The sequence below is a fragment of the Salvelinus sp. IW2-2015 genome, unplaced genomic scaffold (genome assembly GCF_002910315.2).
Source record: "Salvelinus sp. IW2-2015 unplaced genomic scaffold, ASM291031v2 Un_scaffold4804, whole genome shotgun sequence".
NCBI lineage: Eukaryota > Metazoa > Chordata > Actinopteri > Salmoniformes > Salmonidae > Salvelinus > Salvelinus sp. IW2-2015.
The window spans coordinates 1-16782 of record NW_019946073.1 but is presented as its reverse complement, the minus strand read 5'-3'; the positions used below and the strand labels follow the sequence as shown (position 1 = coordinate 16782).

The 16782-nt window shown below is 44.0% G+C and overlaps 2 protein-coding genes and 1 long non-coding RNA gene across 7 annotated transcripts in view; 1 reads left to right on the top strand and 2 right to left on the bottom strand.

The window, feature by feature from the left end:
* Window positions 1-7438, top strand: part of LOC112077657 (tumor protein 63) — a gene marked incomplete at its 5' end in the record, with an annotated part of 20858 nt that extends 13420 nt beyond the window's left edge. The window contains 4 exons of the mRNA XM_024144142.2: window positions 384-535; window positions 3450-3594; window positions 4261-4354; window positions 4689-7438. Coding sequence (XP_023999910.2) covers window positions 384-535; window positions 3450-3594; window positions 4261-4354; window positions 4689-4985 — 688 coding nt within the window. The remainder of the gene's footprint in view (window positions 1-383; window positions 536-3449; window positions 3595-4260; window positions 4355-4688) is intronic.
* Window positions 7439-9554: 2116 nt separating this feature from the next.
* Window positions 9555-12380, bottom strand: LOC112077656 (zinc finger and BTB domain-containing protein 11-like). Of its 5 annotated transcripts, none has more exons than XM_070441787.1 (4): window positions 12271-12380; window positions 10915-11090; window positions 10008-10582; window positions 9555-9962 (listed from the first exon to the last, which is right to left on the bottom strand). In XM_070441787.1, exons 1-4 carry the CDS (start codon window positions 12363-12365, stop codon window positions 9636-9638), a joined length of 1173 nt encoding a protein of 390 aa, XP_070297888.1. In that variant the 5' UTR covers window positions 12366-12380; the 3' UTR covers window positions 9555-9635. The 5 variants fall into 5 exon arrangements, with proteins under 5 accessions (XP_070297888.1, XP_070297890.1, XP_070297889.1 ...); XM_070441789.1 differs by having other exon boundaries at window positions 9555-9935; XM_070441788.1 differs by having other exon boundaries at window positions 10035-10582.
* A 1396-nt stretch (window positions 12381-13776) lies between these two features.
* LOC139026449 (uncharacterized) lies at window positions 13777-16782 on the bottom strand. The gene is made up of 3 exons (XR_011478234.1): window positions 16749-16782; window positions 14945-15062; window positions 13777-13859 (listed from the first exon to the last, which is right to left on the bottom strand). It is a non-coding gene; the product is annotated as an uncharacterized lncRNA (long non-coding RNA).

Below are 16782 nucleotides of genomic sequence, written 5' to 3'. Positions count from 1 at the left end.
ATATTGAGATATGTACTCTGATAGATAACACCTACAGTATATTGATTGAGATGTTTAATGTTTGTACTTGCATTATCATTTCCAGTAGAGTTTCAGATAAATTAAAGTTATAAGTTATCCTCAGTAGAAAATGCTATATGACAACGTTCTATAAAAACGATAGGAACTATTTCTTAGTCACATATGGCCTTTATTAAACAAAGTTCAAGAAACAGGGTAGAGAGAAAGCAAGTATATACACAGTCTGTTTATCCTACTGAACAGTAAAAATTAAATGTTGTTTCCAACTGTGTAACTAACAGCCATGTGGCCCTTTGTCGTTAAAGATGGGATCTCTGGGGGGATGAGAGTAATGGCCTGTACCCTCCTCTCTCCTGCCCCAGGAGCGGCATGGCCCCCCAGCCCCAGTATGGCTCCAGCTCCCCTCCTCACCCCCACGGCAAGGTCAACAAGCTCCCCTCCGTCAGCCAGCTCATCAACCCCCAGCAGCGCAACATACTCACCCCTTCCTCCATGCCCCAAGGCCTGACTGACAGTAAGTGTGCCTTATACTTTTGTATGATGAGAGATTCTCCCTAGTCTATGTTTCTATCTGGCTAGGTCCCGGTCCGGTCCTCCCTCCCCCCTTGTTTGTTTTTCTCCCTGTCGTACCTCCACTGGCCCCGTTTCCTAACTCCACCAACACGTCCCCTTTGGGTCGATCATGTGACACGCGTCAGGCGGGACAGGCAGGGTAGCGGTACCTGTCTGGGCACGCGGGGCGCTGAGAGAGGTGTGCAGGGGCCTCTGTCAGAACGATTCCTCCCATAGGTGAATATGATCCTTGTGGGACCCTGTTCCTCCACTCCAGAGTACATACTTCTGGATCTCTCTGGGGGCCTGCAGGCCCTGTTCCTCCTCTCCTCTCTGGGGGCCTGCGGACCCTGTTACTCCCTGTTCCTCCTCTCCTCTCCTCTCTGGGGGCCTGCGGACCCTGTTACTCCCTGTTCCTCGTCTCCTCTCTGGGGCCCTGTTCCTCCTCTCCTATCTGGGGGCCTGCGGGCCCTGTTCCTCCTCTCCTCTCTGGGGCTCTGTTCCTCCCTGTTCCTCCTCTGCTCTCTGGGGGCCTGCGGGGCCTGTTCCTCCCTGTTCCTCCTCTCCTCTCTGGGCTCCTACAGGCCCTGTTCCTCCCTGTTCCTCCTCTGCTCTCTGGGGGCCTGCGGGCCCTGTTCCTCCTCTCCTCTCTGGGGCCCTGTTCCTCCCTGTTCCTCCTCTCCTCTCTGGGCTCCTGCAGGCACTGTTCCTCCTCTCCTCTCTGGGGGCCTGTTCCTCCCTGTTCCTCCTCTCCTCTCTGGGGGCCTGCGGGCCCTGTTCCTCCCTGTTCCTCCTCTCCTCATCTGGGGCCTGCGGGCCCCTGTTCCTCCTCTCCTCTCTGGGGGCCTGTTCCTCCCTGTTCCTCCTCTCCTCTCTGGGGGCCTGCGGGCCCTGTTCCTCCCTGTTCCTCCTCTCCTCTCTGGGGGCCTGCGGGCCCTGTTCCTCCTCTCCTCTCTGGGGGCCTGCGGGTCCTGTTCCAACAGTTGGCTTCAAGTTCAAGCACCCTTTCACTGTTTTTACATAAGAGGGTAGATGGTTAAAGGGAAATTCTGCCACATCACCAACACAATACTAGTGTCTGCATCTATAATTCTCATTAACCAGGTCTCCATCCATCTTTTTTATACGCGTAAAGTACATGCAGGATAAAAAGAATGTCAGACCGTTCTGAGCAAATTTGTCGGGTCAACTTTCCAAATGTCGAACAAAACCAACGTAAATACGGTAGACGAGGTGGGATCTTTAGAGTCGGTAAAATTAAATGGAGGTGGAAACGTCTTTATTGCCAAAATATTGATTTAATAACCCTCATCACGTGATCGGCTATGATGTGTGGTCCTCCCCACTACGACTCAGGGAAACACCAATTTATTAGGCTACAGATTAAATAAATTATGATCAACTTCACAGGGAGGTGAAAGGTCACGGTGACCAGCTTGATGCTCCTTTCCAAATATATATCCAGGGTCTTATTCTGGGGACCCGATGGTCGATGCTGGGCTGCCGTTGGACAAATGTAAAATTAGCTCTCTCTTTTGTCCATCATAATCACATGATTGTAGCCTTGCCTACCTGCACTGTATATCTGAGATGTTGGCGAGAGCGAACGTGGCAAAATAAGAGTGTGTACATTTACATTTTTTACACAACCCTCAGTAGAGTTGAAAATGTGATGGAAACACATTTAACTAGTTTTTTTATTTTATTCGGTATTCGGGGAAATGTAACTGTAATAGGTGTTTGTATGTTCACTACGTCATCACGCACAGTCTTTTATCTGCGACACGTCAATTTGATGGAAACATCTCTGGTGGGGAAAATGCTAATAGTTTTTATGCTGATATTAGTCTATTCACGTAAAAATATGTCGCCAATTGGGAGGAAACCAAGCTTTTGACATCACAGGGTAGAACTAAAAGTTAGAAAAACTGAGATTTTTCTAAAACCTGCAACGAGTTTCTAGCCAGATGGAGGATATTTTCCGTGCTCCCCACGTCACCGTGACGACGCCATCGGATAAAAATGCGCCGTTTTCGGGCCTCCCAGGTGGCACCATCGCAGCATCGCAGCGCTAGCTGTGCCACCAGAGACTCTGGGTTCGCGCCCAGGCTCTGTCGCAGCCGGCCGCGACCGGGAGGTCCGTGGGGCGACGCACAATTGGCCTAGCGTCGTCCGGGTTAGGGAGGGTTTGGCCGGTAGGGATATCCTTGTCTCATCGCGCACCAGCGACTCCTGTGGCGGGCCGGGCGCAGTGCGCGCTAACCAAGGCAGCTAGGTGCACGGTGTTTCCTCCAACACATTGGTGCTTCCGGGTTGGATGCGCGCTGTGTTAAGAAGCAGTGCGGCTGGGTTGGGTTGTGTTTCGGAGGACGCATGGCTTTCAACCTTCGTCTCTCCCGAGCCCGTACGGGAGTTGTAGCGAGACAAGATAGTAATTACTAACAATTGGATACCACGAAAAGTGGGGATAATGACAACAAAATTGGTTGAAAAGGGGTGGAGTTGCCCTTTAATATTGAGCACGTTCCCCATCTACCACCCTGTTGGGGAACGTGAGATGCCCCCCCCCCCCCACTATCTATCGAGATCCCCCCCACTATCTTCTGTTGATTATACACAATCTCATTGTACATTAAGAGTTCGTACATTTGTCCAGCGCTGAAAAACATGATAATGTTTTACAATGATAGATTGTAGCTTTAAAGACGTTGACAGAAGATTGTTTCTCTAGTGATGCTCTTCATCTTGTCTTCATCTACATCATATGTAAACACCGGTCTGGGTGCTGGAGAAAATGAATTTGAGATTTAAAAAAATAATTATGTCAAATTGCCCTTTTAAGAGAGTCGCTCACAGTAGTCTGTTTGATTCTGTAGTGAGTCCGATGATGAGCCACATGGCGATGAATGCTGACATGTCGACCATGAGCCCCACCCACATCCTGCAGCCCCAGTTACCCATGGTGCCCAGCTCCCACTGCACCCCACCGCCTCCCTACCCTATGGACAGCAGCATCTCCAGGTACCCTAGTAAACAACACAGTGGAGGCTGGTGAAGGAGGACGACTCATAGTAATGGCAGTAATGGCTTATAGTATCCATCTCTGTTTGATAATGTTCCATTCATTCCATTACTATGAGCCCGTCCTCCGATTTAAAGTGGCACCAGCCACCACTGATAACCACACACATCTGTTGATGCTTCTGGAGGGTTGTGGGCACTATAAAGTTAGGACGAGCCGCAATATTGACAGAACAATTGCAACACGGCTCTGTAGCGTCTCCTAGCGATCGTTTATATATTTTTTTTAACTGAACCGCTGTACAGGGTTCTCACTTTTTAGTGCCTGCAACGACAGAAATGGCTCTACTGTTGGCTATTTTTGACAGAAATTCTCTCTACTGTTGGCTATTTTGACAGAAATTCTCTACTGTTGGCTATTTTTGGACAGAAATCTCTCTACTGTTGGCTATTTTTGACAGAAATCTCTCTACTGTTGGCTATTTTTGACAGAAATCTCTCTACTGTTGGCTATTTTTGATAGAAATCGTTCTACTGTTGGCCATTTTTGACAGAAATCTCTCTACTGTTGGCCTTTGTCTTCACATACTAGATATAACACAGTTATTACAAGAATGCCGAGGTACTATTTTCACTACTAACCTGTTTCCCTTCTCCGTGTCGCAGCTTTCTCCTGCGGCTGGGCTGCGCAGCCTGCCTGGACTACTTCACAGCACAGGGCCTGACCAACATCTACCAGATCGAGAACTATAACTTGGAGGTGAGGCCTTGCCTGTCGCACGCACCGCACCTGCGTGGATAGACTCAGAGGGAAGGCTTGGTGGCTTCAAAAGGGCCTGAACCTTCATGTATTTCTATCTGAAGGCGTCTTGTCCATTATTTAATTTTTTTTGTATTCAAACCTGAACTAGAGGTTTGTCTTCTGACAGATGGCATTTATTCTAAACACGTCAGAGTTGCCATCAACTATCAGTGCAGACTGAGTTGTTGTGCTTGTCTGACGTTTTGGGCTGCCTGGGGGGGCCTGAGAGAGAGAGGGAGAGAGAAGACTAAAGAGACTAACCCCCAGTGTGTGATGTCATCCCCGTCCACAGGACCTGTCCCGGCTGAAGATCCCGCAGGAGTTCCAGCACGTCATCTGGAAGGGCATCATGGAGCACCGGCAGAGCATGGAGTTCTCCCCTCCTCCCCACATCCTGCGTACCTCCGGCGGGGCCTCCACCGTCAGCGTAGGGTCCTCCGAGGCCCGCGGCGAGCGGGTCATCGACGCCGTGCGCTTCACCCTGCGCCAGACCATCTCCTTCCCTCCGCGCGACGACTGGTCCGACTTCTCCTTCGACCTGGACTCCCGACGCAACAAGCAGCAACGCATCAAAGAGGAGGGTGAATAGAGGACACACTCTGGCCCGGAATTTCAATCTAAATCGATTTTTAAAAGCACACTGCAACAATGGGTCTGTAAAAGGCCATTTCCCTGACATTCACAGAGATCGCTTTTTACAAACGCTGTGGCTGTCAGCTCAAGCATATATTAGCTTTAAAAAAATAAAAAAGTAGAGTGCAGTACTCTTCTCAGCAATGCACCTTGGATTGAAGCCCCTGGCTCGGTCCCCCTTCATATGTCATACACCTGTTGACCAACCCACTCTCCTGTCACAGTACAGAACCAGGACATCTTTGCTTCAACGTTCCAAAGCTCAGATATCCTACACAGCAAAATACTACGCAAATAAAAATGCACTTATTTTTTTTTAAGCATTCATTAGCTGCCAGCTAGATGAGAGAAAACAGCTATATTCTTTATTTTTTTTAATCAAATTTCTTGAGACAAAAGCACTTAAGAAATGCTTTTGTGATTGCTTTGATATTGTTTTATAGTGTTCATTATCCATTCCAATGTTAACGCATGACTTGAGAGGAAACTTTTGGGGGGTTTTGTTGTTGTTGTCGTTGTTGTTGGCTGAGATTCAATCCAAGGCGCGTTATAGAGCAGGACACTAGACAGCCAAGATTCTTCCTGACGTTAAGACGTGTATTTATGTCAGTGTTTCAGTCTTGCTGTTGACTCACTTGGTAAACCTAGAAGAACCTCACATTAAAACAGGCGAGTGGCGGCATCTAGTGGCCATATTGGTACTGCACCAAACGCTGCTAAATACATGTCAAAATGGAGTCATATATTAACGTCTGCTCAAACGTAAATTACGGTCGTCACTAGTTACCATAGCCACCAAATCATAATTATGGCGAAACCCTTGACTATTTCTCTTCTTAAAATCTGATTTTTAACCTAAACCCACTGCCGACATTATGCCCAACCTTAAGATTAAAAATCACATTTTTGTTTTCAGGAATTTTTTCGATATAGCCATTTTGACTTTGTGGCTGTGGTAACTAGTGACAACCTTAATTAAAGAACCTTTAAAAGTCAACGTGTACTATGCCGCTCTATACAACACGTCGGGTTGAATCCCCTATCTCTGCTGCTCAATACTGGACTGTTATGGCTGCCTGTTATCTTTAGTTCACAACACTGTTTTGACCTGATTGTATACACTTCCAAGATACATATTTTTGACTTCCTGTCAGAGAGAAGTGTTAACGACATGCTGTAATGGCTTTCTACTGTGCCTCCCGTGATGTCCAGGAAACCTGGGAATGTTAACCCTAGTGTTAGCCATCGTGTTTATAAGTACCTAATGTATTTCTACGTGAACGAGAATAATGCATCATCACACAAACCGTTGTACCTGAAGTATTTACGTTAGTCATTACTCAGTAACTGAAACGAACAAGAAACTCAATATGCTCATAGCCCCTGATGTTGTGATGGTGGTTATCAATAAACGTGACCGATGGTGATATCAATAAACGTGACCGATGGTGGTTATCAATAAACGTGATAAACGTGACCGATTGTGATGGTGGTTATCAATAGACGTGACCGATTGTGATGGTGGTTATCAATAAACGTGATTGATTGTGATGGTGATATCAATAAACGTGACCGATTGTGATGGTGGTTATCAATAAACGTGACCGATTGTGATGGTGGTTATCAATAAACGTGACCGATTGTGATGGTGTACACCTTTCGTATTGTTTGTACCCCAAATGGCACCCTACGCACTACTCGACCAGGGGGTTCTGCTCAAAAGTAGTGCACTATATAGGGAATATGGCGCCATTTGGAACACATTCATTGCCTGCTTGTTCTGCCTCCTGTATGTAACCTAGTGTACAGTCTGTGTGTTTTGTTGGGGGTCTGTCGAGAACATTTCTGGCCTATATTTCTCTTTTGTAATATGGATGGATTCTTTTTGTGGAACCACATTTTCTAAACGTAATTATTTGTTACTGTTTAACTTGATAGACGGCCAAACATATTGAGATCATTGTATATACACACACACACACACCTTTGTGTAGTTATTTTCTAATACGCTACATGCAAAGTATTTTCCCCAAAAAAGGTAAATGACTGAAAACAGAAAGGATTTTAAAAGAATAGTTTGTGGTTAAAAGCCAGAACAGTAAAAGGAGGTAGGTTTATTTGGTATTCATTAAAATGAATAAATCTGGTCCTCTCACAAGTCATTGTTGTCATTGTGCTAATACACACGGTCTGAGTAGTGTTGTCATAAAACACACTTCTATAAAAATGGTACGTCATTGAGATGTTAGAGAAACATGACCCTAGTATGTTGTTGTCGGGAACAGTGAAAGCAGAAACTAGTACCATCTAATCTGCAGTTCCTTATTTTTTTTCTACAATGTCTTGTAAATATATTGCAATGTACTTATTTTGATATAAACCCAAAAAATAAAAAATACTGCCTAGTTATCAAGTTATCAAATGTTGTTGGGAGTTTGTATAGATGTTTATATTGTCAACAATCACTAAAAATGGGAAAAGAAGAAACGACTCAAACAACAAACAAAAACACACGAACATTTCAGAAAGAGCAGGTGACAAAAAACAAGATATAATGATCAGAATAATCCTTCATGTATTCATATGGAATGTTTTTGTTTGGTAAACCTCGTGGCGGTACTCGGTGTGTACACTATGTGGTCCTCCGTGTTTGAGAGAAAAGCAGAAGAGACCAACCCTAACGAGCAACAGGTAGTATAACGTTTCGCTTTAGGCGGCCGGGTTTCACAACAGAGCTCCGTAACCAGGAAGACCTGCTCCGTAACCAACACAACAAGGAAGACCTGCGGCCAGTAGGAAGGGAGGTTCACAAATCAAATCTAAATCGTATTTGTCAAATGCGCAGAATACAAAACAGGTGTAGACCTTACCGTGAAATGCTGACTTACAAAGGCTTTAACCAACAGTGCAGTTCAAGAAATAGAGTTAAGAAAATATTTACCAAATAAAATAAAGTAAAAAAATGCAATAAAATGTTATAAAATGACATGACAATAACGAGGCTATATAGACGGGGGTACGGGTACCAAGTCAATGGGTACACGTTAGTCGAGGTAATTTGTAAAGTCCCAACAGAACTCTAACCAACACAAGGAAAAAAGAAGGGAAGAACTTAGGTGTTGTGAAACCAGATTGACCCAAACAGAACGTGAGCTGGCAGATCAGGCTGGTTTAAAACAAGGCTAGAAACAGGTGATACGACGTGAGAAAGAAAACAAGTCCAGAAGGAAACAGTAAATGAGTCTGGATTCAACTGGACTCTTTTAGAATTCTACGAAACAAACATCTCTCCTGAGATTCAACAAATCGGGTAACTTCATGAACGCAAGTAAATTAACCTAGATTATTACGTCAGAATATTTTAATGATTGTCGCTATTTTACACATTATACACAAGATTGAACAGAAAGTCAAACCTCAGTTCATTTCAATGTACATAGTCCAAAGTAAAGTCAACATCGTACTTTCGGTCCCACTGTAGAGAGAAGGATGGTCTCTGGGTTGAGGCAGAGCAAGGGGGGCTGGTCAACAGGACGAAAACAGCCAGGCAGTACCTCAATCTGTCCAATAACAACACAGATGAGTTTCCTTTTGTGTCGTGCTGAACCCCAGATGACCTGTTACTCCACACAGTCCCATCTTGGACGAGGAAGCAGTCTACCGGTCACTCCACCGGGGGTTATGTACCGTTCCCGGGGTGCCTCTCAAATGGCCCCTTACCCCCCCGTACATAATGGCCCAGTCAGAGCCCAATGGGTCCCTGGTCGACAGTAATGTACTCTACACAGAGGATAGAGTAACCACACGGCCCTAGTCACCGGACCATCTCATTCAGGGATACTACAGGGATCTCCTCAAAGAATGGAAGAGGGGGCGCAGTGCCACCTTGTGGACTAGCAGCGCCACTACGTAAAATAAAATAAAATAAGAAAACAAATTATTTTTTATTAACTTTATTTATCATACAAGACCTTTTTTTTTGCTCTAGATTGCAGGAAATGGCTGTTGCAAATGTGCCAAAAAGGGGGGGGGGGGGCATGTTTGGTTTTTGGCCTAGCACTACACATCTGATTCAAATGATCAAAGCTTCATGATGAGTTGGTCATTTTAATTAGCTGTGTAGTGTTAAGACTGCTCCACAGTCTGTGTAACCTCCTGCTTAACTTTATTTATCATACAAGACCTTTTTTTTTGCTCTAGATTGCAGGAAATGGCTGTTGCAAATGTGCCAAAAAGGGGGGGGGGGGGCATGTTTGGTTTTTGGCCTAGCACTACACATCTGATTCAAATGATCAAAGCTTCATGATGAGTTGGTCATTTTAATTAGCTGTGTAGTGTTAAGACTGCTCCACAGTCTGTGTAACCTCCTGCTGCTCCACGGTCTGTGTAACCTCCTGCTGCTCCACGGTCTGTGTAACCTCCTGCTGCTCCACGGTCTGTGTAAACCTCCTTGCTGCCTCCAAGGTCTGTGTTACCTCCTGCTGCTCCAAGGTCTGTGTTACCTCCTGCTGCCTCAAGGTCTGTGTTACCTCCTGCTGCTCCAAGGTCTGTGTTACCTCCTGCTGCTCCAAGGTCTGTGTTACCTCCTGCTGCTCCAAGGTCTGTGTTACCTCCTGCTGCTCCAAGGTCTGTGTAACCTCCTGCTGCTCCACGGTCTGTGTAACCTCCTGCTGCTCCAAGATCTGTGTAACCTCCTGCTGCTCCACGGTCTGTGTAACTCCTGCTGCTCCACGGTCTGTGTAACCTCCTGCTGCTCCACGGTCTGTGCAACCTCCTGCTGCTCCACGGTCTGTGTAACCTCCTGCTGCTCCACGGTCTGTGTAACCTCCTGCTGCTCCAAGGTCTGTGTAACCTCCTGCTGCTCCACGGTCTGTGTAACCTCCTGCTGCTCCACGGTCTGTATTACCTCCTGCTGCTCCAAGGTCTGTATAACCTCCTGCCCTTCATCTCCCTCCTGCTGCTCCATGGTCTGTATTACCTCCTGCTGCTCCATGGTCTGTATTACCTCCTGCTGCTCCACGGTCTGTATAACCTCCTGCTGCTCCACGGTCTGTATAACCTCCTGCCATTCATCTCCCTCCATCTTCACCCCCCCAGGCAGCACACTGTGCTGGGACAGCACATAGTTCACCACTTGCATGATACTCTGGTCCGACAAGGTCGCGACCCCGTCACCCTGAACGGCCTGAACCGCTTCTACCGCCTCCACAGTCTCCTCCGTGATCAGCACCGTCTCGATCTCCTCGGCCGGCGGCGGCTGGACGGGCCGGAGCTCGGGGGGAGATCGGACGCCAGGATGGAGACGGCGTGTTCGACCTGAGTACCCTGGTTGTGGAACTTGTAGCGTATCTTTCTCCAGCATGATCTTCCCCGGCAGGAGGTCGCCGTGGTACTTGGCCATGTGCTTCCGTAGGGAGCGGGCATCGATGTGGGCCTCCTGGCACTCGGGACACACGTACGGGCGCTCGCCGGTGTGGGTACGTACGTGTCTCTTCAGAGAGCGGGCGTCGGCCCAGGCTACGCCGCACGTCAGGCACTCGAAGGGTTTGACTCCTGAGAGAAGAGGACGCGTGTTAGAAGACGGGGGAAACACACAGCTCTACGTTGTAATCCTACAGACTTCCTTATCCTCCAGCCAGCCAATCAACACACCTCTATATGACCAGTGACTTTTTCAGACGGAGACAACATTAAGACCCAGTTGAACAGTGTTGTTTGAGATGTTCCTCTCATTGACCGTCAGCATAGACGGCTCCGTCTCGGGATTGGTTACATTTCTCCAGCCCCCATCCCTCAGGTTTATAGCAAACCAAGTGGCAGGGCTGCCATTAGGTTGAAGAATGACAGAGTGTGGCTTTGTGTGTGGTGTGTGTGTGTGGTCTCACCCTGGTGGTTGTTCATGTGTCGTCTGTACTCTCTGAGCTGGGTGAACTTCCTGCCACAGTGTTCACACTCTCTCTCTAGGTTCTGCTTTACTCTGCCCTTCTTGCCGTGCGTGGCCTTCTTCACGTGTCTCCTGAACAGAGCCTTCTCAAAGAACTCCTTACCACAGACATTACACCTACAGGACAGAAAAGCCACAGACATTACACCTACAGGACAGAGAAGCCACAGACATTACACCTACAGGACAGAGAAGCCACAGACATTACACCTACAGGACAGAGAAGCCACAGACGTTACACCTACAGGACAGAGAAGCCACAGACGTTACACCTACAGCACAGAGAAGCCACAGACGTTACACCTACAGGACAGAGAAGCCACAGACGTTACACCTACAGGACAGAGAAGCCACAGACGTTACACCTACAGGACAGAGAAGCCACAGACATTACACCTACAGGACAGAGAAGCCACAGACATTACACCTACAGGACAGAGAAGCCACAGACATTACACCTACAGGACAGAGAAGCCACAGAGTTACACCTACAGGACAGAGAAGCCACAGACGTTACACCTACAGGACAGAGAAGCCACAGACGTACACCTACAGGACAGAGAAGCCACAGACGTTACACCTACAGGACAGAGAAGCACAGACGTTACACCTACAGGACAGAGAAGCCAAGACGTTACACCTACAGGACAGAGAAGCCACAGACATTACACCTACAGGACAAGAAGCCACAGACATTACACCTACAGGACAGAGAAGCCACAGACTTACACCTACAGGACAGAGAAGCCACAGACGTTACACCTACAGGACAGAGAAGCCACAGACGTTACACCTACAGGACAGAGAAGCCACAGACATTACACCTACAGGACAGAGAGCCACAGACATTACACCTACAGGACAGAGAAGCCACAGACATTACACCTACAGGACAGAAGCCACAGACGTTACACCTACAGGACAGAGAAGCCACAGACGTTACACCTACAGGACAGTGAAGCCACAGACATTACACCTACAGGACAGAGAAGCTACAGACATTACACCTACAGGACAGAGAAGCCACAGACATTACACCTACAGGACAGAGAAGCCACAGACATTACACCTACAGGACAGAGAAGCCACAGACGTTACACCTACAGGACAGAGAAGCCACAGACATTACACCTACAGGACAGAGAAGCATCATCAAATATCATCTACTAAACCCGTTTTACATCAACAGGTGTCAAAGTGCTTTAACCTGCCTCACTCATTTGACAGAGAAGACTGTCTCTCTCACATTTTGACTATAGACTAGGTCAAAGCTGTGAACGCATTAGTGGAGACTCACCTGTAAGGCTCTGCCACGCTGTGGGACTTGACATGGGAGTACCAGTCCTTCTTCCAGCTGTAAGACTTCCACAGATCTGATACAATACAGAACATTATCACATTATCACCTCACGATATGATAGAACCTAATAATAACAATCATATATAACATCATCTATTTACAATCTAATAACACAATCTAATTCAATAACAGTCTAATCTAATAACACAATCTAATAACACAATCTAATCCAATAACACAATCTAATAACACAATCTAATTCAATAACAGTCTAATCTAATAACACAATCTAATAACACAATCTAATCCAATAACACAATCTAATAACACAATCTAATCCAATAACACAATCTAATTCAATAACAGTCTAATCTAATAACACAATCTAATCCAATAACACAATCTAATTCAATAACAGTCTAATCTAATAACACAATCTAATAACACAATCTAATCCAATAACACAATCTAATAACACAATCTAATCCAATAACACAATCTAATTCAATAACAGTCTAATCTAATAACACAATCTAATTCAATAACAGTCTAATATAATAACACAATCAATTCAATAACAGTCTAATCTAATAACACAATCTAATCCAATAACACAATCTAATTGCAATCCAATCTAATATCATAACATCTAATAACATAATAAAATATAATAACATAATCTAATAACAATGTAATATAATAACATAACGTAATAACATAACATAATAACGTAATACATAACGTAATAACGTAATAACATAATGTAATAACATAATCTAATAACATAACTAATACAAATCTAATAACATAATCTAATAACATAATCTAATAAACATAATCTAATAACATAATCTAATACAATGTAATATAATAACATAACTAATAACATAACATAATAACGTAATAACATAACGTAATAACCTAATAAACATAAGTAACAAATGTAATAACATAATCTAATAACATAATCTAATAACATAATACTAATAACATAATCTAATAAAATAATGGAATCTAATAACATAACATAATAAGATAACATAATGTAATAACACTAATCTAATAACATAATATCATAACATAATGTAAACTAATAACATAATGTAATCTAATAACATAACAACATAATCTAATAACATAATCTAAAACATAACATAACAACATAACGTAATAAAAAAACGTAATGTAATAACATAATGTAATCTAATAACATAATGTAATCTAATAACATAATCTAATAACATAATCTAATAACATAACAATGTAATAACATAATGTAATCTAATAACATAATGTAATCTCATAACATAATAACATCTAATCTAATAACATCTAATCTAATAACATAATCTAATAACATAATCTAATAACATAACATAATTTAATAACATAAAGTAATCTAATAACATAATCTAATAACATAACATAATGTAATAACATAATAACATAATCTAATAACATAACATAATAACATAATGTAATAACCTAATAATGATTATTCCCACCTGACACTGGAAGGTTTGAGTCCCAGGTGTTTGTTCATGTGCTGCTGCAGGTCTTTGGCCTCAAAGAAACTCTTATCACAGCTGGAGGGATACAGACCAGTCAGGACAGGCACTACATCACATACTGAAACTCTTATCACAGCTGGAGGGATACAGACCAGTCAGGACAGGCACTACATCACATACTGAAACTCTTATCACAGCTGGAGGGATACAGACCAGTCAGGACAGGCACTACATCACATACTGAAACTCTCATCACAGCTGGCGGAGGGATACAGACCAGTCAGGACAGGCACTACATCACATACTGAAACTCTCATCACAGCTGGCGGAGGGATACAGACCAGTCAGGACAGGCACTACATCACTACTGAAACTCTTATCACAGCTGGAGGATACAGACCAGTCAGGACAGGCACTACATCACATACTGAAACTCTTATCACAGCTGGCGGAGGGATACAGACCAGTCAGGACAGGCACTACATCACATACTGAAACTCTTATCACAGCTGGCGGAGGGATACAGACATGATGGGTAGAACAGAGCATGTGCACGAATGCATGACAAACACACACACACATAAACTGCATAAAGAGACACTGCACAGTCAGGACGGGCACATCATCACACACACAATATCACACAAACGCACAGTGTTTCCCCTAGGACTTTTTTCAGCAGCGGTGGCAAAGTTAGCGTGGGAGGGGGCAGTGGTTTACGGGGCGTGGACAATGGCGTTGTCGCCAACCTACATTTTAGAGGCCCTCTTGGCCACAGAGACAAAATGTTGCTGTTTAATACCTCATTTCCTGCAATTCTACACATTTTGTCATGGCTTATGCTATCTGAGTGACTCAAACATTATAAAATCAAAATGGTGGCCACATTCCTTGACATTTTGGGAATTTTAGATTCTCCCCGAATGTCTAGTTTTTATTTAGGTGGTTTTTAGTTCTCAAACATTATCTATTTAAAAATATATAAATCTCCATGATCTTTTCTACATATTTGATATCTAGTTTAAGTTTAAACTGAAAACGTTTTACCATCCTTAAAAATATTTTAAATATTTACATTTTTTAAATAAATGAATATAGGGGAAACACTGCACACACAGCTACAGAATCAGAGAGTGTTAATGAGAGAAGCAGGTCCTTACTGACTACAGGGGAACCCTCGTACGTCCGGTCTGGGCTGGTGTCTCTTTAAGTGTTTACTCAACCCGGACGCTCGGTGGAACGACCTCCCACACTGGGTACAGAGATACTTAGATTCACCTGGAAGACATTTACCAGAGATACTTAGATTCACCTGGAAGATATTTAACAGAGATATTATATTACCAGAGATACCTAGATTCACCTGGAAGATATTTAACAGAGATATTATATTACCAGAGATACCTAGATTCACCTGGAAGTTATTTAACAGAGATATTATATTACCAGAGATACCTAGATTCAACTGGAAAATATTTAACACAGATTTGACCATAATATTCTGAATCAAACTACAGGTAACTGCCAAAATAAAAGGAACCACTTGAGTAAATGAGGGATACAAAAGTATATTGAAAGCAGGTGCTTTCAACAGGTGTGGTTTCTTTGTTAATTAAGCATCCCATCATGCTTAGGGTCATGTATAAAAATGCCCAGTTGCCCATTATTTAGGCTACCATGAGTAGAAGAAGAGATCTCGGTGACTCTGAAAGAGGGGTCTGAAAGAAGCATAGGGAGGGGTCAAAGGGTGTGTGTGTATCTCAGTCACCAGATCTCAACCCAATAACACCTACAGTAGATTCTGGAGAGGTGCCTGAGACAGCGTTTTCTACCAAAACACCAAACACTGTCCTTTCTAACAACCATGGTGGATGCCTTGCCAGGCCGTTTTGGTAGCTCAGAATTGATCAGCTCCACTTGGCTCAGAAGTGTGACGAGGGATGTGTCTAAGATAAAGTGTAATGTATAGACAGACCTGTGTGAATACTGGTGTCTGAGGATAATGTTGTATTGTAGTGTATTGTACCCGTGTGAATTACTGGTTGTCTGAGATAATGTTGATTTGTACCCGTGTGAATACTGGTGTCTGAGGTAATGTTGTATTGTAGCCTGTGTGAATACTGGGTGTTGAGGATAATGTTGTATTGTGCCCTGTGTGAATACTGGGTGTCTGAGATAATGTTGTATTGTGCCTGGTGTGAATACTGGTGTCTGAAGGATAATGTTGTATTGTGCCTGTGTGAATACTGGTGTCTGAGGATAATGTTGTATTTCCTGTGTGGAATACTGGTGTCTGAGTAATGTTGTATTGTGCCTGTGGAATACTGGTGTCTTGAGGACTATAAGTGTTGTAATTGTGCCCTGTGTAATACTTGTGTCTGAGGATAATGTTGTATATGTACCCGTGTGATTACGTGTGTGTCTGAGGATAATGTTGTATTGTACCTGTGTGAATACTGGTGTCTGAGGATAATGTTGTATTTGTGCCCGTGTGAATACTGGTGTCTGAGGATAATGTTTGTATTGTTGCCTGTGTGAATACTGGTGTCTGAGGATAATGTTGTATTGTGCCGTGTGAATACTGGTGTCTGAGATAATGTTGTATTGTACCTGTGTGAATACTGGTGTCTGAGGATAATGTTGTATTGTCTTGTGTGAATACTGGTGTCTGAGGATAATGTTGTATTGCCTGTGTGAATACTGGTGTCTGAGGATAAGTGGATTGCCCTGTGAATACGTGTCTGAAGGATAATGTTGTATTGTTCCTGTGTGAATACTGGTGTCTGAGATAATGTGTATGTACCGTTGAAACTGGTGTCTGAGGATAATTTGTATCGTGCCTGTGTGAATTATGGTGTCTGAGGATAATGTTGTATTGTACCTGTGTGAATACTGGTGTCTGAGGATAATGTTTGTATTGTACCTGTGTGAATACTGGTGTCTGAGGATAATGTTGTATTGTACCTGTGTGAATACTGGTGTGTTCCTCCAGACTTCT